General features: G+C 40.9%; 3 protein-coding genes across 4 annotated transcripts; 1 reads left to right on the forward strand and 2 right to left on the reverse strand.

Moving 5' to 3' along the window:
* Window positions 1-48: 48 nt before the first annotated feature.
* idh2 (isocitrate dehydrogenase (NADP(+)) 2) lies at window positions 49-10,781 on the reverse strand. 2 transcript variants are annotated; one of them, XM_071532205.1, is made up of 11 exons: window positions 10,766-10,781; window positions 6,124-6,182; window positions 5,246-5,411; window positions 4,630-4,790; window positions 4,380-4,523; window positions 3,533-3,669; window positions 3,077-3,228; window positions 2,814-2,926; window positions 2,438-2,535; window positions 2,253-2,345; window positions 49-460 (listed from the first exon to the last, which is right to left on the reverse strand). In XM_071532205.1, exons 2-11 carry the CDS (start codon window positions 6,172-6,174, stop codon window positions 376-378), a joined length of 1,200 nt encoding a protein of 399 aa, XP_071388306.1. In that variant the 5' UTR covers window positions 6,175-6,182; window positions 10,766-10,781; the 3' UTR covers window positions 49-375. The 2 variants fall into 2 exon arrangements, with proteins under 2 accessions (XP_071388306.1, XP_071388305.1); XM_071532204.1 differs by lacking the exon at window positions 10,766-10,781 and adding an exon at window positions 10,390-10,581 and having other exon boundaries at window positions 6,124-6,215.
* Window positions 10,782-13,946: 3,165 nt separating this feature from the next.
* On the forward strand, window positions 13,947-16,841 carry LOC139654931 (retinol dehydrogenase 12-like). Its single transcript, XM_071532206.1, has 7 exons — window positions 13,947-14,171; window positions 14,783-14,923; window positions 15,006-15,197; window positions 15,323-15,484; window positions 15,621-15,737; window positions 15,962-16,166; window positions 16,317-16,841. The coding sequence occupies exons 1-7, from the start codon at window positions 14,099-14,101 to the stop codon at window positions 16,411-16,413; spliced, it is 987 nt and encodes a 328-aa protein (XP_071388307.1). The 5' UTR covers window positions 13,947-14,098; the 3' UTR covers window positions 16,414-16,841.
* Window positions 16,842-17,608: 767 nt separating this feature from the next.
* Window positions 17,609-19,204, reverse strand: ankrd34c (ankyrin repeat domain 34C). The gene has a single exon (XM_071532208.1). It carries the CDS (start codon window positions 19,202-19,204, stop codon window positions 17,609-17,611), a length of 1,596 nt encoding a protein of 531 aa, XP_071388309.1.
* Between the last annotated feature and the right edge of the window lie 1,427 nt (window positions 19,205-20,631).

Raw genomic sequence — 20,631 nt, forward strand, 5'->3', positions numbered from 1 at the left:
CGGTTGCCCTTTCATTGTTTGATTTGAAGCAGAATACCAACCAGTGGGTCAAACAAGAGGGATTTATTGGCAAGTACGTTTGACACAGGCTTCAGTCTTCCCCAAGGCATTATACAGTATTTGAATACAGTACTTCACATTACAAAAATAAAACCTTGGAAATAACAGGACAGGATAGTGAATGAGGCATCAGATGGAAGAACAGCTCTCAGCCATTGAACAGCATTAACAGCACACTACATAATTCTCTACACAGTATGTTTTCCTTCAGATGAAATGTACGTGGTTTTCTTGACCTTTTAAGTTAAAAATGAGGTACAAAAAACAGAATAATGACATTGCCATTTCTAGGCTAGCCGTACTCTTTCAAGTCCTTCACTTGCCGAGGGCTTTATCCAGGTTATTCTTGATGGCGTCAAGGAAGTCTGTGGTATTGACGTAGTGCTCGTTCAGCTTGCAGCTGAGGAGACAAGACAGGACACGGCATATCAGAGAACACAGTACCTCATTTAAAAGATCATGAAACACTGGGGATATACTCAGCATCCACTTTTTCAAATTATTATTGTAACCATCATTAGCATTATTATTATTTTATTTATTGTTTAAACAATAGAATTGGCAAGATGCATGATTTAAGCAACTTTGAACATGGTATCATTGTTGGTACTAAAGGCGCCACTTCCAGCATCTAAACAACAGTCGAAACAACAGCCGCTTACAGTTTACAGAGAATGGTGCCTCAACCAAAAAAAAAAAAACTTAAGACAAAACAATCAATCAGTGGCGGTCCTGTGAGCTAAACCACCTTCATTGATAAGAGCGGTCAAAGGAGAAGACTTGTTCAAGCTAACAGATGGACCACAACTATGCAAATAACAGCTCAGTACACCAGTGATGAGCAGAGGGGAGAGAGGGGCGTCTCGGGAGCGCTCAACTCCTCAAACCTTGAAGCAGATGGGTTATAGCAGCAGAACACCATGCCAGGTTCCACTGCTGTCAGCTAAGAACAAAACGAAGCTACAGTGGAAATGTTAGGGACCAGAAACTTCAGACCTGGGTTTCCGGTTCACAATGGGCCCATGCTTACCAAAACTGGACGACTGAATAGTGGAACAAGGTCCAATCCCAATTTCAATTACAGCAAGCTGATAGCAGGATCAGAATTTAGGGTAAACTGCATGAATCCATCCTGCCTTGTGTCAATGGTACCGGCTGGTGATGGTGGTCTAACGATGTGGGGAATATTTTCTTTGCACACATTACGCCCCTTAGCACCAACTGAGCATTGTTTGAATACCACAGCGTAACTTTAGTTTACTCCAATGGTCTGCACAGTGCCTACATTTCAACCCAATAGAGCAACATAAGACTAAGCTTATGTTGTTTACCAACTCCAGAAAGAGGCCACAGAATATCCCTTCGGTGGTCACTCAAGAGGGAAAGGTAATAGAGCTAGTTGGCTCGTCTAAATATGTGGGCATCTTGTTTGACAACTCCCTTACGTTAAAGCCACATGTATAACAGCTGGTTAAAAAGCTGAAGCTTAAATTGAGTCTTTACTTTCAAAATAAGTTGTTTTTCTTTTTTTTTTCTTTGTTCCCTTTATTGTGTTTTATAAAAAGACTTCTTACCTTTTTTGGATTACGGTGATCTTTTATATATGCATACCTCTGTTCAGTGTCTTCAGATGGTTGATACAGTTTACCATGCCTCCGTAAGATTTATCACAAATTGTAAAGCCTTACCTCTTCTTTTTAACAACTTTCTCAACTGTGTAGCAGACTTTTCTTTTTAAATGTTTTGTTAGTTTACACTTTTGTATCCTATGCTTTTATTGTAGTCTGTTCTGTTCCTTTATTTGCCTTTGTCTGAAACCATTTGTTTTGTTATCTGTGCTGCTGCTGATCTCGGCAAGGTCTCCCTTGAAAAAGAGGTTTTTAATCTCAATGGGACTTCCTGTTAAATAAAGGTTACATAAAAAAAAAAACCTTTGTGATGAGATGTAGCAAAATGTTTGCAGCATGACTGTGCTGCCGAAAAATCAGCAGAAGTTGTGTGACGCTATCAAATTGAAGAATTCAGGCTGAAAACAGGGTCCTACCGGTAATAAGCTAGGTGTATCTAATTAAGTGGATACTGAGTGTACATCACCATCATGACTGATTATAGAGAGTTACAGAGCAGAACAATTTTAAAAACTAAAATAAAAAGAACTTGAGACAGAGTTATAGAAATATTAAGGAGCTTACTTGGCCAGGCCATGGATGCAGCCTGCGAGGTCCTTGGTCATAACGCCACTCTCAACAGTCTCAACACACACCCTCTCCAGTGTCTGGGAGAACCTGCAGATGAACAAAACCATTTTGAAAAAGCCACATTTCATCCCAATGTCAGTATGTTCAGAGCAACGATCACAATATTATAAATCTCTTACTTGATAAGGTCAGGGTTGCCATCAAGTTTCCCACGATGCTCCAGGCCTCTGGTCCAGGCGAAAATGCTGGCGATGGGGTTGGTGCTGGTCGGCCTGCCCTGAAGGTGGAGACAGGAGGGATTAAATCAATCTATTAATTTAGTGATGTACGACAAGAAGATTTTCCCCCTATGGAGATGGGACATTAATCTTCTACCATTTTTGAGCATTTAAACTCCATAACAATTTTCACCACACGATGGCAGTGTAACTTCACAGATTATGCAGTCTGAATGCAAGGCCATAATTTGGCTCACACATTTTCATATTGCTTTTCCAATTTGAAATGTTTTCCCCAATACATCCATAGGACCGATAAAGACAAATGGCTAGTAACCTTCTGGTGCTCGCGATAGTGCCTGGTCACAGTGCCGTGGGCAGCCTCAGCCTCAATAGTCTTGCCATCAGGGCACACAAGAACTGATGTCATCAGGCCCAGAGAGCCAAAACCTGAAACAGGAAAATACAGAGTTAGTACAGAGACTTAATACAACTTCCTTTCTGTTCAAAAATTGCCAATCATCTCCAGTGTTCAGAAATTCCAGTATTTCATGATGACACAATTTCCCTAAAGCTGTAGTTTCATTTTCCACGTCTCACCCTGTGCGAGGATGTCAGACTGGACGTCTCCGTCATAGTTCTTGCAGGCCCACACGAAGGCTCCAGAGGACTTCAGCACTTGGGCAACCATATCATCAATAAGCCTGTGCTCATACCAGATCTTCAGTTTGTCAAACTCAGGCTTGTAATGCCTGTCAGACACACAAGAGTGATGGTTAAAGCTGGTCAACAGTTTCAAATGCAAGCCAGAGAAAGACTAGTTCAACAATGACTACATAAACTAAAGCTACTTTTTAACCTTATTAAACAACACCTCAGTCAAAGAAAGGGTTTCACTTCCAATAACATTGTGCCAAACAAACTGCTTGGTGGTTTTGATTATCTATCTGCACAGTGGGATGGTAAAAACCAGTTTAAGCATTTTGTACTGTGCTTTAAGTCACAAACAGTAGTTTTACAGGACCTAAAACAAAGATAAAGACAGAAGACACTCACTTCTCAAAGATGTCCTGGAAGATGTCTTTGAATCTACCATCATAGGCTTTGAGAATGGTGTTCTTGGTGCTCATGTACAGGGGCCACTTCTTGCCAATGGCATACTGGAAGCAGCTGTGTGCAAAGCCTGTAATAGACTGTTGGGGAGGGGAGACCAAAAGCTCATGACTGTCAGTGGTACAGGGGTAAACAACCTTCTGTGTATAGGCCTGATTAGATCACATGTATACACCACTACCTCACATTTCCATTGCCCCTAGACAAGTTGAAAGTCATATAGCATGACCTCTACTGTTGTAAAATCAAACAAACCCACATTGACGAAGGCAAACAAACAGTGGCAAAGTCGGTTCAAAGGAGGCTAGTCTACTACAGCGGTTACAGTGTCAATTTTGTGAAACGCCCTAGGCAGAATTTAACAGTAATATCAGGTTGTTTATCTGTGAAAGAGTTACAAGTTTAGGGATTGCAATTTCACAGGAATACAATGAGTGATTAGTACCAATCCATATGCCACAATTACCCCAGGAGGTAAATATTTTTTTGCCGATACCCAAATATACTGAAAAAAATATTAAAGCAACATGGAAAGTTTTGGTCCCATGTTTCATGAGTTATTAATTCCCATTAATTTGTCATGAAAAGCTTATTTATCTCAAATAAGGAGACAACTTTGTTTACATCCCTGATGGTGTGCATATCTCCTTTGCCCAGAATTTCTCTCAAATTATTTTCTTATATGGATTGTAACCAAGTAAAATGTTAAATGATGCATTTATATTTTTGTTCAGTGTATTTTAAAAGTAGTAAATACTGAAATAGAATTGCTAAACGTAAATACGCTCACCTCGTCTGTGTTGTACATGCCCATTCCACAGCCACCAGCAGGGAAATCATAGACCTCCCATTCCTTGCCTGCACTACCATCAGCAGGGGAGAAGATGATCTTGAATTTACCTGGCTGGTCCACAACAAAGTCTGTTGCTCTGTACTGTAGAGAAGAAACAGTGGAAAGAATTTGTAATTTGTTATTGTAAACCGAAGTGAATTGCAATGAGAACAATTGCTGGAATCTTCAGCATTTAGATGGGACTGACCTGATCACCAAAGGCGTGTCTGCCGATGGTGATGGGCTGCGTCCAACCTGGAACAAGCCTGGGAATGTTCTTGCAGATGATTGGCTCACGGAAGACTGTGCCGCCCAGGATGTTCCTGATGGTTCCGTTGGGGCTCTTCCACATCTTCTTCAGGCTAAATTCTAGAAAATAAAAAAAAATAATGCAGAAACATGATGGCACAGACCCCAAACTACACCTTTCTTTTATATTCCTTCTTTAAAACACACTTTTATAGATTTGCTTTCCCTAACTTGTTCCAAGAGAAAGAGTGCAGGAAATATCTGGCCTTGTATATTTGAATCAGTAGTGATTTTCACTGTTATTCACTTATTCTCCTCGTTTCTAGGTTTGGTGTTTTATGTTTATCTCTATTTTCTATCAACTTAATTGATTTTAGTTTGCTAAATCAATTTTGTTTTTTTCTTTTTCTTGTTTTATTTTGAACACAATCTTCTACTACAGAACAATCTTCATGTATACTAAAATCATTTCAGTTGGGCAAAGACCGCAAGTCCACACTGCTCTGAATAGGGCTTTAGAGAAATAAAGAAAGCATTATAAAAGGAAACTAGGCCATCATAGACTTGTTAAAGACCTTCAACTCTGGCTTCGTCGGGTGTGATGGTGGCACACTTAACAGCCACGCTGTACTTCTGGGTAGCCAGGGCGGAGTCGATGGTGACCTGGTCATTAGTCTGGTCACGGTACGGCAGACCCAGGTCATAATACTTCAGCTCAACATCGACATTGGACAGGATGAGCTAAAGGGCCAAAATGCAGAGGGACAGGAATTAGAATCCATGCTTTACTCTAGCAGCAGCATTACATTGTTGTCCTCTGAGGAAGACTATGTTTAGTCTGGTTTCCTGAGAGATAAAATCAACTAACCTACCCTTGGACACAATGTATTCTAACATAGCTAACAACAGAGATTAAACGGAAGTTGTAACCCTAAAAAGGACACAGGGATGAAAGTTGGTACAATTATGTGTCATGAGTATGAAAAATAAAATAATAGTAGTATCTCAAATAGTAGTCTTATTAAACCTGTATAATGAAATAATACAGTTACAGTTCTAAATATTTGCTCAGTTATATGATTTATGTATTGCATGTTCACATTCTTTCCATAATTCAATAAAAACCATCACCAAATGTCAGAAAACAGGGAGGGATGATAATCCATGATTCTCCACGTTTTCTTCCTGAGCCAACGCACCATCTGCTCCCTCCAGAGGCAATCAGCCAGTAACTGAATGAAACCTCACAAAAACCCCTCCCCCACATCATACATACATAATCTCCCTGCCATCCTCCACATACCCGCCCCCCTCTCTATCCACGTGTCAGTCAGCAATATAAAAATAGACCAGTCAGACCGCGTGGGCATGTCCTCCTCTAAGGCAGACAGGCACACACCAGTGTTTTTGTGTTCACCACCCCCCCCCTTTTTTTTGGATGCCACTTTTGCACCTTCTCTTTGATGAACTCCCAGATGATCCTGGTCATCTCATCTCCGTCCATCTCCACCACTGGCTGGGCCACTTTGATGCGTTTGTCGGCATCTGTTAAAATCATACATACAGAGGAGATCATGTAAACCGGCTTTTATTCACAAGCCAAAACTTAAAACGAGTGTAAAAACCCTGCCCCGCCCCTGGACCAAATGGCACTTTATTTTAGGGTCACAGACTGCTGAGCAACCAACATCATGAATCATGATCATAGGCTACTACATTCATTGACAAAAAAATCCTGTTTTGTGGTAAACTTCAGAAGACAAGCATCCCTAACCCTTAGTGTTCTGTCCATAAATATGGACTTCACATTTGACGGATGGTCTCACCGTGCATAAAGACGAACTTCTTCCATATTAAGTGCACCAACCAATTATATCATAACCATCTTTTACCCAGACATTCCAGTCTTAACTCACATTTGGCCCATCTGCATAAACAATACCAATTCAAGGCCTATGGGTGCGTGATTACTAAACAGAATATTTGAACGGTTTCATTCCAAAACACTATACTGTATATCTGTTGTGGAAAATACTTTGCTACCTAAAACTAAACAAAAACAATGGATTATTTTGGCCTCAAAAACATAGCCACTTTGTAAGTGACTGTCCTCAAATGCCTCGTAACTTAATAAAAACTCATAGCGTGCTTTACTTCCATGCCAGCACTGAGAGTCTCTTTTGACTGAATTACTTTCCTCTTGGATCCACCTAGATTTGTATCTTCAATCATATCGGCTCTCACTCTGCTCTGCTTGGGGGAGGCCTGCCAGCAGGACCATTTCGGTGAATAGCAAAGTACAGGGGGAGGTGCAGGGAATCAAGTGACTCTGATTTTCCAGCCAAGTCAATGCACCCCCACTGCTACCTGAGACTTCCCAGAATAATGCAAGTCAGCATAAGAAATCCAGTGCAATAGATATGCGACTGACAAATTTCTTAAAGTACACAAGTTTTTAACATAAGTTAAAAGAAATCAAGGGTCGATGTGGGCTTGAGAAGACATTTGACCTTTAACTGGGACTATCAAGCCTTGGTAGCACCTGTCAAAACAGACTGACTCTTCTGTTCCCATGCTCTAGGCAAGACACATGAACCCTGTCGGCTACAGATTCATAGCGACCATTAAACACTGAAAATAACCTTATAGTGAAGGCAGTTGTAACCACATACACACACCATGCACCAATTATGGTACGCAATAGCATAATGTAGAGTGTGGTACAAGAAATAACACAAGAATAAAGCATGACCTCACTGACATTGGTTAAACAGAGTCATTTTTCTAGATTGATCTATTGTTTTCCTAGATAGCAAGATCAATGCTAGTCATTGATAATGTTGTTTTTTATTATCTATGTCTCCCATAATGATGATGGTGGTGGAAAACAGCTTCTCAGACAGTTTTTTCAAACACTCTGTTGGAAACTGCTCTGGCTGTTGAGAACGCATTGGCGTTGTGCCTTGTATCTTGACATTGTACTTGTTCATGACACAAATCTAACAAAAAGTAAGATAAGTTTTGCCACAATAGTATCTCTCAAACTTGTTCATGATGAAAGCTGGAAATAAAAATGTAAACTAGAGAAATGTTTTGAGCAGCACCTTACGGGTAGTATATGTGTAATATTAACAAATAGACCACAGCAAATAAAATGATAGATATTCCCCTTCCATCTGCCATTGAATAAGTAGTGTCTCTGCTGCAATGAATCATGGGTAAGTCATTAACAGCTACTGTTTGGCAGGATTTCAGAACAGTCTAACCTAAATCTGCACAAACAGGACATTTACTGTGAAAAGAAAGGAGACAGTGCAGGGGGGAGGGGAGTACAGCAGGGAGGTGAGCGGGTTATATAACTTCTGAGTTTATCAACAAACTGAGCGCTGTAGGGCCAGTTAGAAGTCATGTGGGCTTGCCACATCATTTATCTGGGATAAGCCTACATGCATTTTTTTTTGCTGTAATTAGAGGTTGTGCCAGTCAGCAGAAAACATACAACCCAATCTAATTTGGTACAATTTAGACATTGCACATTACACTGCATAATGGAATATGGATGGAATAAATGTTAAATAAAATAGAGTAAAATGTTAAACACAACAGCACATTGAAGATGTAGAATAAAAAAGGGGTCAATCAGTTTCATTCTAGGCCTAATCTTTGAAAAGCCTTTATTGAAATCAAAGCTTTCCAGATTACTTAGAGGTGAGTAGTCAAGGGCAATTTAAAACAAAGTGTGCTTTGATAAGGTCATTGGAATAACCTTCGGCTACGCCTCTTCTCAGGTTAACTTTCAACATAAGAAGGTAGGCCTAAAAAAGCTTCAGTTTTAATCCCACCGAGTTCACAGAAAAGACATTTCAGCAGGTAGCAAAATTAGCAACTATAAACGAGCTAGACTATAGGCCTTTGGGAAAAGTTGTTACGCCATACTCTTCAAAATGTTGACAAATGGTAAAGGAAGCGGTGGTAAAGCAAGGCTAGAAAGTTTACTAACTATACTGGAAGCCGACAGGAGCATTACACCTTGTCTTTCTATAACCCACGGCCAAGAAACAGCATGTTGGCCACTTTTACAAGCAATGTGAGATTTAAAGGGCATGTAATTACCGAAACAAGCTGCTGGCAAAGACAATGCAACTTGTGACTGCAATAAAAGAGCAAACAGGCTTGTCAGTCTGCCAGTCTCAACCATGATTGTTTTGAAAATCTTAGCCTTGTCTCAAATATAGGCATATTGCCAAATATCTCATTTTATACTGAATTAAAGTAAACAATAAAACAGAAGGCAATGACAATGCCACCACATGTGTGGATTGTTTAACAACTTTAGGCCTTGTTCCAGCTAATGATCTTTTTCACTTGGAGTTAAGAGTAGCAGCCAGGTCTCACAGCTGGGAAAATAGTGTGGGGGTTGTTTTAAGAGGAGCAAACCCTTTTATCTATCTGGAGCCTATTTGTTTGATCAGTCCTAACAGATCCACCCAGTGGGCGATTATCAAGCTCACCAGTTACAGCAAGATACAGAGCTAAACAAAGTGCCCTTCAATTGACCCATTGCTTCATACTTCTCCAAAGCAGTGGTATGTATGCACAACCCCAGGGCCTATAGAACAGAGTCAAATTTATCCTGTACGACCTGGATCTAGGCTCCAAATTACATAAAAAGCAATGCATTTGCATTGTTGTAAATGCAACAAATTCTAAATAGTTTAGATCCCATATAAAACTGCATAAAACTACTGCACATGCACATGATTCTACCGCTAGGGTTAGAACTAGTGAAATTCAGTGCATGGCTCTATGGCTCTTGATTTAACCCAGATGGAAAATATTATGTAGGACACTTGTGGCAGCCATTGCTCTCTATAGAAGTGTCTCGTCTCCTGTGGCTGACCTTGGGAAAAGTTTTCAAGTCAGAGCCGTAGGCTACTTCAAAATGATAGCTGAAGAACAAGTTTTAAATTTTGATGCGTGCTTTTAAAAGGCACGTCTGGTTAATTGTTTTAGCTTGGTTTCATGTGATTTTATGATTACATTTTGCCATTCCGATGAGCAATGAGATCATTGCAAGTTGACATATATAGCTAACAGTTTAGCTAAACACAAAAAGAATCCATTCATCTGCTGCCAAATTTTGCGTGGCAATGCTTTTTTCCCTTCGAGGAAAAGCGGATTGTAATTTTTTTACGAGCATCAGCATACTGTTCATTGCACATAACTACCCAGATTGAGTGCGTTTGTCAGTGGATCCATACATTCAACTCTGTGGCCACATAGCTTCATGTTGTCGATAACACGCTGAAACTTTGAATAGAGAGGACAAAGACAGCTCGCCTGGTCGGTTTTGTTGGCTCTGCCCTCATCTCGGCGCTCGCCGCCTCCACATTATCTTAACAACCTGCAAACGACCTGCCGTATAACGATTAAACAGCAGCCGGCAAGATTTTTGAGCATCGTTGCCCTTAGCTCGGAAAACCATTAACGCAATCAAATGTATGAGAGTTGGCTAGCACAAGCAACTTGGCTAACACGGCTGTTAGCACGCCACCGGTCTCCGATGTCGGTTTTTTTTTTTTTGTGGCATTTTGGAAAGCTAACGTTATAGCTTGCCAACGTAACGTTACATTTTAAAGCGCCATCTTCCCACAAAGCTGGGTTAGGGTAGCAATCACAGATCAAGATGATGGTGATAACCCGGTTATCTCAAACTCACAGTTTCTTTGTTGCAAAGTCTGGCAAGTGGCCGCCGGCGCAAGCACCGCGGGGTTTCTGGAAAGAGCAGCAGCAGACCTCGACAGAGAGCTGAGGACCTTCAAGTATCCAGCCATGTCTCTCTGGCCCGTATCACTTGCGGTTGACACTCGACAAAACTCAGAGCAAAGAGGGGCCGAAATGGTCCGCGGCTCGATGCAATATAGTCAGCACCTCCCCGGCGGGACGCGCTCAGCGCTACGTCAGAGTCACACTGGCAGAGGAGGGACAGCAACAGCAGTTAGAGTTCACACACAACAGAGGTCAGGTCGACCGACTTTCGGTTTCATATCGTTATCCATAACGGAAATCACACTGATTTAACAGCACACTTCTGCCATTCCCACTGTTTATTTTTTTCTCCTTATCATTCTGTCAAAAAATATGGAGTCTAACTGCTTCCCACATACTCCCACCTGGACAGCCCGTTCCGACTTTAAAATGTTCAGGTACTCTAGGAGATTTGTGGATGTATTAAACGTTATGATAGGCTACTCTATACACTCTAAGACATTTAACTTTATTAATTTCTCCCCCCATATAAATGGATGACAGAGAGTGAATAGTGGCATCTGGTGGTCAAATTATAAACATAAAAGATTAAATGTCACACATTTCCTCCAGGAAAGGTACATTTATAGTACTACAATATTCCTATAGGGACTTGTAGTGTGTCTGTGGTATTCAACAGTGAGTTCATAGTGACCTTATTGTACCTATATCATTTTTAGCTCCTGTGGTTATGGCTATAATATTCCTATTAACCATGATATTTGTTGCCTACAGCATTCCTTCTGAAATTTATTATAGGATGGTTCATTTTCGTAAATATAGGCTAAATCTTCATGAGTTAAATATATATAAATTCACGACCCCGGACAAGGACTAAATAAAGATCTTTGACCTTAGTGTTAATAGGGTGATATGTGAGACTGACTGTTCTTATTGAGGAGGCTGTCTGTGAAGGTGGGGATCATGTGGAGACTGTTTACATTCCAAGGGTTCAAAGGTTGCTGTTAAAAACTCATAAGATTATGTCATAGCCATTGTCCCCTGTCTGAGGGTTAGGGTTAGGGTTTACAATCTGCCTACTGAGCTATATCTGAACTACACTCTCCCACAGGAGGTGCAGACCAAAATTGTGTAATTCAGGGACAAAAAAAACAGTTGTCTGTCAATAATCTTCTCAAGCAAGGTTTTTATAAAGCTGAAAGAAAAGTATATATGTAGACTACTTAGCTACTTTTTAAATCAAATCGTTACATTACTAATCTTTTCTCACTGCATGCCCCCTGTTCTCTAACTGAAAGAGGATTTTGGAGGTGACCTGGCTGGTCAGAGCAGAAGGCTGGCTCATTTGCTGGCTCACCTCCGAGCTTGTCATGTGACTGCACACGTCCCATTCTTTCTCCCAGTATGGTAACCCTCCCCAGCTAAAATTAGAGGGCTCTCAGTCGTGGAGATTTGGAGTGAGACTATGTTCTCCACTGCAAATGATTTGGAATCTAGCTAAAATTCACTTGCCTGTGGATTTGTGCTGTTTAGCTGAGCTAAGTTCTGTTTCTCCATATGATGAAGCCTGTGGGCTCCTGATCATAAAACAAACACTTTGAGATTATGTTTTTTTTTCTGCATTCCTATGCTGTGGACCAATCTGTTCATCAGCTTCCACAGTTTCGGATTTGCACTTCTATATATTTCTGTACATTATCTGCATAATAGTTGGCACATACCATGCTACAGTACATCTTGAATATGTTCTGAAACAGACAACAAAGCACATGTGCCCTTGCACACTGTCATTCTCATAGAACCACCAGCTGGAGTTTTTGATAGGGTGAACAATTCGTAATATGCATATCCAAGTCTGCACATTCTGTAGGCCCACATATGTCACCTACATCTGCAAATTGTATATATTTGACAAGGTGAATAGTTTTTTTACAACATGCTTTTGCATACCTATACGCTTTTTCTACAAATGTATGACCTGTAGTATTTTTTCCACATTGTGTATTCTGTAAATCGACATATTTTGTTTTTCTTCATATATATATTTATAATTTTTTGGCCTCTACTTATTTTTTGCACATTTTTGTAATGCCGTAGTTTTCATTTCTTTTCATCCACACATTCCTATTTAACACATTCTAGTGTTCAAATTGTTGATTAATTACCCCCCATTTTGCTATATCTATTTACTGCTGCAATGACCCAATTCCATTTAAGTTTAATCTTATCCTATCTTATCTTGTCTGGTCTTATCTTGTGTGATGTGTTCAGTGAAGTAGTGGTAAATATAACAGATGGGTAAACTATGACCTCCAGTTGGTAATCAGCAAAACGCAAACAGCCACCAATCTAAAAAAAAAAAAAAAAAAAAAAAAAAAAAAAAAAAAAAAAGTTATTTGTAGAATCATTTCTGAAAAGCATTCATGTATGCTTTTTTGATGCTACTTACCACCATGTAGGCCTTTACTATGAATTTAAGACTGCAACAAAGGGCATAAATGTTAACTTATCTGACACACCAAATTTACTCTAATCAATAAACTCCTCAACTAGAAAATGTGCTCAGTAGAACACAGACCTCCACCATGTCTGACAACCACCTTTTGGTGATGTGCCACGCCCACCACCACGCCCCTTTTGGCCAATCGACATGAAAAGTTAATCAGTTCTTCCTTGGCCCATAATCAACCTGCATACCAAGTTTTGTGCAAATTTATACCCAACTTTTTGAGATATCCTGCTAACAGACGGACAGACAAACACACAGAAAACATTACCTCCTTGGTGGAGGTAATTAGTTAGTTGTTTAGCTTTGGGTACTGATAGGGTCTTAATTGGGTGTAATGCTATTATTACTGTCATCATGGTATTGCTGATGAGTTTCTGCTTTTGTCTAATCACGTTAATTTGCTTGTAGGAGTTAAATTGATGCTATAGCCTATACTTCGTGAGACTTCCATGACTTCTTACAATTGACTGGTAAATGGATGTAAATGAAAAAATGCAATTCTGAATCTAATGCTGTGAATTTGCCCCATCTGCTGGACTTGATTTGTAGGCACTGAGATTGTGTTGGTGAGCGCACAGTGCCCTCTACTGGAGGATTGGCAGAAATTGCTTTGGGCATGCATTTATTCAGTCACTAACAATATAGTAAAATTATTATGAGGCTTCGTTTAGCCAAAGACGCTTCAGTACTTTCACATCAGCTTGATTAATTAACATCATGTCAAAAGATCACACATTTACACGATACACGTTTTGGTTGTGATGATGTCAGGATGACTGACATCAGACAATTGCTGGCTGTCATATGTGAAGTGCACTTTATCTTCGGAGGGATAAAACACAAGCTGCCAGTTCAGTAGTCCCATAGATAATATAATTGGCTTGTAAATATTACACTGAAAATATCGTTATTATGAACCAATAGGATTCCTCTGCACGGTTGACCTCTAGGCGGTACTTCCTGTTTGGAGGCTGTGTTATGTAGCTATGTGAACTGACCATAAGGATCATATACTTCTAGGCAGTTTGCTGTAATTTTGCAGCGCATTTGGCGAAAAGGACCGTGTGGTTTAAACAAGTATCGAGGGGACGCTGTAATCGGACTTAAATGGAAATAGGTCTATTATAAACCGGATCCATAACGAGCAGCTATGCAGAGCTTCACGGCGATAAGACAGTTTGTTGGCCAGTATCCTAAAACTATTGCTGTGCTCACAGTAACAGGTAAATAGTGCTAATGTAGCTTATCACTGGTCCCACTCAAGTGTTCAATTAGCATATGATATCCTGTCGGAAATGCGCATGCATGTATGGTGTCTTGTGCTCAAGACTAGCTTTTCAGTCAAAGTCAGCATTATTGCATTCAGTGAATATGCGATTATGAAACCTCAATTTTGTTGACTGTGTGTGTGTGTGTGTTGAGAGAGGGGGATGTCACTACCCTGGAGTTACCTGAGTCACAATTGGATGTAGTCTTGCGTCTTTGTTTATTTTTACATAACAAATCTTGTATGGAACTCAGTAATACTGCACAAATATTATATTCATAAAATATATTATAATGTAATATAATATTACAATGTAATATAATATTAAAGAGCCCTTCCTATTGTTTCATCAATTAGAGCAGGAATGCATGTTTGTAAAGTGCACTAATTGAGCTTGAATTAATATTGCAGAAGGCATGTAGTGGATTTGTAAAACTGGGAGTATCAATAATTCATATGGAAACTTTGAATGAGAGGTGGTAGGCATTATACTTAGTAAGTGAACAGGCTGTGGGGAAATGTGTCACATGTTGGATATTTGATTAACTGTACTGGACTTTCTTACAGGAGTGGGACTCCTTGGTGTGAGAAAATGGTTGGCAGGTGGAGTGTGTCGGAGCAAAACCCGGTTGGATGGAAAGACCGTCTTGATTACCGGAGCCAACACCGGGATTGGCAAAGAAACAGCTGTTGACCTGGCTAGCAGGGGTGAGCAACATGTTTGAGTTTTATATGCTAGCTTTTTGTCCGATACCAATTAAAACTTTGTGGGTTTCCTGCTCTGCTACAGGTGCGAGGGTCATCCTGGCCTGCAGAGACATGGACAGGGCTAACAAAGCTGCAGAAGACATCAGGAAGAGGAGTGGAAATGGTAATGTGATTGTCAAAAAGTTGGACTTGGCATCTCTACAGTCAGTGCGACAGCTAGCCAAAGACATCCTAGCAAGCGAAGAGAGGCTGGATGTTCTCATCAATAATGCAGGTACATGTGCACATCATGTCTGACTGATAGAGTGGTGGTGTGATATATATCATATCCCAACAGCTATGGCAATGCAAAAATAAACAGATGGGAGCTGTCAAACTGATATCCATCTTTACTTATAGGTGTTATGCGCTGTCCAAAATGGCAGACTGAAGATGGCTTCGAGATGCAGTTTGGTGTGAACCACTTGGGTCACTTCCTTTTGACTAATTGTCTCTTGGATCTCCTGAAGAAGTCGGCTCCTAGCCGTATTGTCAATGTCTCCAGTTTAGCTCATGAAAGAGGTACAGTTTTGTCTGGCTTTATTTTTCAATTCAATAGATGTAGTTGCTTTCCTCTCATAATGTTGTTCTTTCTCTTCCATGCAATATTATTACATGCCACTTTTGTGAATAAGGATTTAGTGCTTTGTCTCAACAGGTCAAATCTACTTTGATGACATACACCAGGATAAAGATTACCACCCTTGGAAATGCTATGGGCAAAGTAAGCTAGCTAATGTCCTCTTTACAAGGGAACTGGCCACCCGGCTACAAGGTAGAATCATTTTTGTACATTTTGAGATCTCACACCAGACAGTTTGCAATATTTAAGAACCACTATCTATTATCACTGAAGTATTTTTATACCATCATCATGATCTTAAAACATGATTTTTCAATTATCTTTATTCTGAGATTAGTGTTGTCAACTGTTTATGATTATGTACTATTGTGAACAAAGTGAGAATACAATGCATCATATTTCTTGTCATTTTGCAGGTACTGGAGTGACTACATACAGCCTCCACCCTGGAGTCATCCGGACTGAGCTTGGCCGGCACTTCTGGCCTACAATGCCGCTGTGGAAGAGAGTCGTATTTACACCACTCATGCTGCTCATCAAGTCTCCAAAGGAAGGGGCTCAGACCACTATCCACTGCGCTGTGGAGGAAAGCCTGCAGAATGAGAGCGGACTCTACTACAGGTCAGTCACTGTAAATCTGTAGAACATAGCTTCATGCTTCATGCTTGTATTCTATTATAATTTTGTTGTTCCCTTGACTAACTCAAAACAACAGGAACAGTCGAAGTTAGTGTACAATGCTTAAGGTTTTGTTTTCTGTCTTGATTACAGTGACTGCGCCCCTAAAACAGCAGCCCCTCAGGGTCTGGATGATGAAGCTGCCAAGAAACTGTGGGATCTGAGTGCTTCTATGGTGGGTCTGGCATAATCATCATGATGGTGATGATGATGATGATGGTGATTATTACAATACCAATGGACTGCCAAGTGGCCTGAGGAAGAAGGAATACCCTTTCCAATGAGCATCTGTGTCACTACCAACATTATCAGCTGAGCTCTTGGCACACATGATGAACCAGAGTACCCAGCAGAGCAGAAATTCACAAGTGATAGACATTTATTTAGAATATACAACAAACTACATACAAAAATACTATGCATTAAATTGTTATTTTGATTTTTTTCTTAAACAGAAGGAATGCTTCACAGTTAAGTTACATGGAAGCTGTATGATGTTCAATTTTGATTGCCATTAGTGTGAAATTACACTTTAAAAGACAAGTATCACCAATGTCTGTTTTGACTAAGGGCTATAATGTCATTTAATGTTACTCGAATACATGATATAGAAAATTACATGTGCTTTGAAAGTTTGTAACACTGTTAATAGCAACATCTCATGTTTTTTTTCCTCCTGGGCAATAAAGTGCTGTTTTACATAGCCCATGACTTTACCTGTTTCTTAAGGCATATCGTTCATTCATTCACATCCCACGTATTCTGAGCCTTCATTAGGTTCCACATGAGACCAACAATATTGAAACAAAACACATTTTGGTTACATCATTATGAATTGTGAATGGTCTTGATACACTGAATTTATCATTCCACTCTTTTTTTCTGTTTCTTTATCTTGAAGGCACTGTGTACAAATTTGCTACGAACAGTCAAATTTCATCTTACTCAAGCTACATCTTAGACAAGTGCATCACATATTTCTTATCTAAAATAAGTCCATTATGGTGCTAATTACATATGCACAAGGTGCATCCAGGCAGCCTGTTGGCTACAAATGGACCCTGTCTGTTCCCTACACATTAAATTATCATGTAAGAGAGTTAGATTAGAGGAAAGTACCATATCTTGGCATTTACATTCGAAAGTGGAATACATTTACAGTAGATATTTCAAAAAATCAAAATCCTTAGGTTTGGGGGTAACATGGGGAGAAAGTCTATCTATATTGCTCAGTTTCAATATAATTTATATAAATTATACATTATTCAACAACATCTAGGATGGTTGTGTGAGAGTTTACCCAACAGAACCAATGGATTTATTTCCTGACAATTTATGGTGTTAACATTTCTACTCCCACAATATGTGCTGCATAAACACCAACACTAATGTGCCAGCTCTTCAAAATCAGAAAGCTGTTTCATTTGCTCCACTTGCATAGAGTGCCTTCTTACAAGTTTCTTCTTGGACTTGAGGCCGCCTCTCTTTGGTGTGTTTGGTGCTACTGGAGCTATAGATCTAATGCCTGTGGCCAGAGGTGAAGAGGGCTTGCTACTGGCCCCAATGTCAGGAATGGGAGGGTTAGGGTTAATGTTGAGAGGGGGTAGATGTCCAGGCCTGGTGTGGGAGATGTGGTCTAGGAGCAGAGTCCCCGAGCCTCGCCTCTCCAGGAGGCCTGGTGCACGCCTGCGTGCTGTGCTGGGAGAGGATGTGCTGGCATTGCTGTCTAGAGATTCTCTAGAACTGGTCAGCATGGCTAGTGGAGAGGTGTTCAGCTTCCTTCGCTCCACTGGGACCTTAGGAGAGTCTAGCATGGCAGAGTCTGAGTAGAGCTGAGAGTCTGAGTCATAGTGATCGTTCCCCAGACGTCTCCTGTGCACGGTGTCTCTCAGACTGGCTGGCCCGCTGTTGCTGCCGCAGCTGTCCTGCTCAGTGGGGACGGTGCTGCGCCGTGCCAGGGGCTGGTGCTGGCCCAGAGATCTCTCAAATGATGTTTTGGATGCTGAAGGAACTGATAGCGAGGTTGTCATTTTGCAGGGTTGTTCACCCACTAGAGGGAATAAACTGTCCTTGCCATCCACACTGTTCTGTCGAGATAAAGCCGACCTCTTGGTTAGAGAGAGTCCGTTCACGCCTGTAACAACCTCCTCATCAGAGGTGGCTTTCTTACTCTCCTCGTGGGTGGCGGCAGCAGCCAGGACAGAAGGGGCAATCAGCCCCCAGGGCTCTGACTGCAGCCGCTTTAGCTGAGGCAAACGTGCGCGCTTGGGGTTGGCAGGCCGACGTGTTGGAGAGGTGGGCCCGTTGGCAAGCTTTGCTGCTGAGCTAGAGGTGGTTTTCAACTTTGTCTGGAAACTGAAGACTGTGTTTTGTTGTTCAGCTTGGTTAGGTGTGGGAGACGCACTAACATCAATGTCAGAGGGTGAAGTGCAGTATGCGGGGGAGCATCTCTCATCTAACTCTGGTGACGGGGGAACATTTAAGTACTGTTTGGTAGTTTTAGCCCCAGACGGTGACTTGTCTGTGGTGATTATGATGACCTCCTTGCCTTTAGCTTTGCATGCATCCAAGAGCAATTTTAGTGTCTCCTTATCATCTGCATTGATCGCGTAGACCAGGGCTGAGGCCCCACTCCTGTCCTCCAGACTGGGGTCAGCTCCATTGGTCAGCAGGTGAGCCACCACCTCATGTCCAGCCCGATGGATGCAGGCATGCATTAGGGCTGTCCTACCTGTTTTGTCCTGTATATTAGGGTCTGCCTGGTTGTCCAGTAGATATTTGACTAGCTTTGACTTGCTTACACTCTGCTGGTCACTGTGTTTGGACATGCAGGCCACCATGAGCGGCGTCTCTCCGCGCTCATTGCTCTCGTTGATATACGCACCCCCCTCCAACAGGAGCCTGGTGAGTCTCAAGCGCCGGAGCCATACTGCCTTCAGGAGCGAGTTTCCATCTGTCCGCAGCTCCAGTATATCTGCCATCTCCCAGACAATCACAGATCTCTCCCTCAGTGTTGAAAGGCAGTTACAGCGCACAGCCCTTTGAACAAATCATTGAAGCAGTTCAACTTACATTGCAAAATTCATATGATTAAGGAATATCATTGTTTGTTCCTCAAAACATTTGCTTACTGATTCACCACAAAATCATCACTGCCAGTAGGTGGCAGCCTGTGTCTAGCTGAAATGTTAACAATAGAATGTAAAAGTTGTCCATATTATTAAAAATCGTTGATATAGGCTATTTAATCTTATTATAGTAAAACAGTCGAAGTTATGCAAAATGTAGAACTGCGAGATCGAAGTGATACAACAAATCATGCCCATGTAGAGTATGGCATGGTAGCTTCACTTATTAGATTCAACAACACAGGTGATGAATAATCAGGCTGTGATATTTGGACATAAAATTTAAAGTTCATCTATGCTCTGTCAAGATAGCAGCTATATATGTCTTTTTCATCATAATTATGGCAGCCACCAGGGAAAGTAACCACAACCTTTAAGTGAACCAAAGCACCAGCCTTATTTAATCTTTTGTTGCTAGAACAGAAATATGTCTAAGTCACTGAACGTCGATGTCAATGTTATACTTGGTTTCAGGATTTAATAGTGAAAAGAATGTCCAGCTGTTTCGACAGGCGATATAGGCTAACGAAGCACTAAGAGTCGCTGTCCATGGTGCTCATTTTAGAGAACTTGACAGAGACGCGCTCCATTGCAAATAGTAGGAGCTGGTCGTCTAATTCTAGCTGCGAGATACAAAACAAAATTTCATATACAATATAAAAACATTGACCATGCACATGGTGTTGCTACGTGTGATACATGAGATTAGATTAATATTATATACCAGCCTCCTGCAAAGAGACTAAGGAAGAAGCTACACAAGATAACGAAATTAAATTTAATTGAATGCGTGCGCATTAAATTTGATTAAATCATTTTATAAGTTTAATAATTTTGTACAGCAACTTCTGTGTCTCCTAAGCGTCTTACCTGATCGGCGGACAGGTTTTCCATGTTCAAAGTACCCAACGCTTTGTCATGTAAGAGGGGGAAAAAGCAGGATCATTAATGATTCAAAGCAGAAAGTTTGTTGCAGTTCTTCGCAATATCCCTATTTTCTCTGTCGTAACTGTTCCAAACGCCGTGTCCTAGTACAGGTTATAGGGTACAGTATCTCTCTGGCACCATAGCGCATGAGCTCTGTGGCTTTTGTTATGGAGGCATACTACATCAGTCCAATAGGCAGCATTCCTTTCACTGCGCACTCAAGAATCACAACCTGGAGACGCTGCGGTTATAAATAACTTACTTTTTTGCTTGTTGAATGAAACGTGTATTCTCTTGACGTCAGAGTCGACCAAAATAAATTGCGTCTGGTGAAAACCTCTGTCCTATTCTTC

Source organism: Centroberyx affinis, unplaced genomic scaffold (genome assembly GCF_046629955.1).
Source record: "Centroberyx affinis isolate AG114_WGS23_722 - 3 ecotype Tasmania unplaced genomic scaffold, CSIRO-AGI_Caff_v1 ptg002167l_1, whole genome shotgun sequence".
Classification (NCBI taxonomy): domain Eukaryota; kingdom Metazoa; phylum Chordata; class Actinopteri; order Beryciformes; family Berycidae; genus Centroberyx; species Centroberyx affinis.

Excerpts from the sequence above, each read along its gene's own strand:
- LOC139654931 (XM_071532206.1), top strand. The coding sequence starts at position 14,099 with ATGCAGAGCTTCACGGCGATAAGACAGTTTGTTGGCCAGTATCCTAAA. Across the intron at positions 14,172-14,782 it reads TGCTGTGCTCACAGTAACAG|GAGTGGGACTCCTTGGTGTG; the intron begins GTAAATAGTGCT and ends ACTTTCTTACAG. Across the intron at positions 15,485-15,620 it reads CAGTTTAGCTCATGAAAGAG|GTCAAATCTACTTTGATGAC; the intron begins GTACAGTTTTGT and ends TTGTCTCAACAG.
- idh2 (XM_071532204.1), bottom strand. The coding sequence starts at position 10,504 with ATGGCTGGATACTTGAAGGTCCTCAGCTCTCTGTCGAGGTCTGCTGCT. Across the intron at positions 4,524-4,629 it reads GACACGCCTTTGGTGATCAG|TACAGAGCAACAGACTTTGT; the intron begins GTCAGTCCCATC and ends TCTTCTCTACAG. Across the intron at positions 461-2,252 it reads TGCATCCATGGCCTGGCCAA|CTGCAAGCTGAACGAGCACT; the intron begins GTAAGCTCCTTA and ends TTGTCTCCTCAG.
- ankrd34c (XM_071532208.1), bottom strand. The coding sequence starts at position 19,204 with ATGGCAGATATACTGGAGCTGCGGACAGATGGAAACTCGCTCCTGAAG.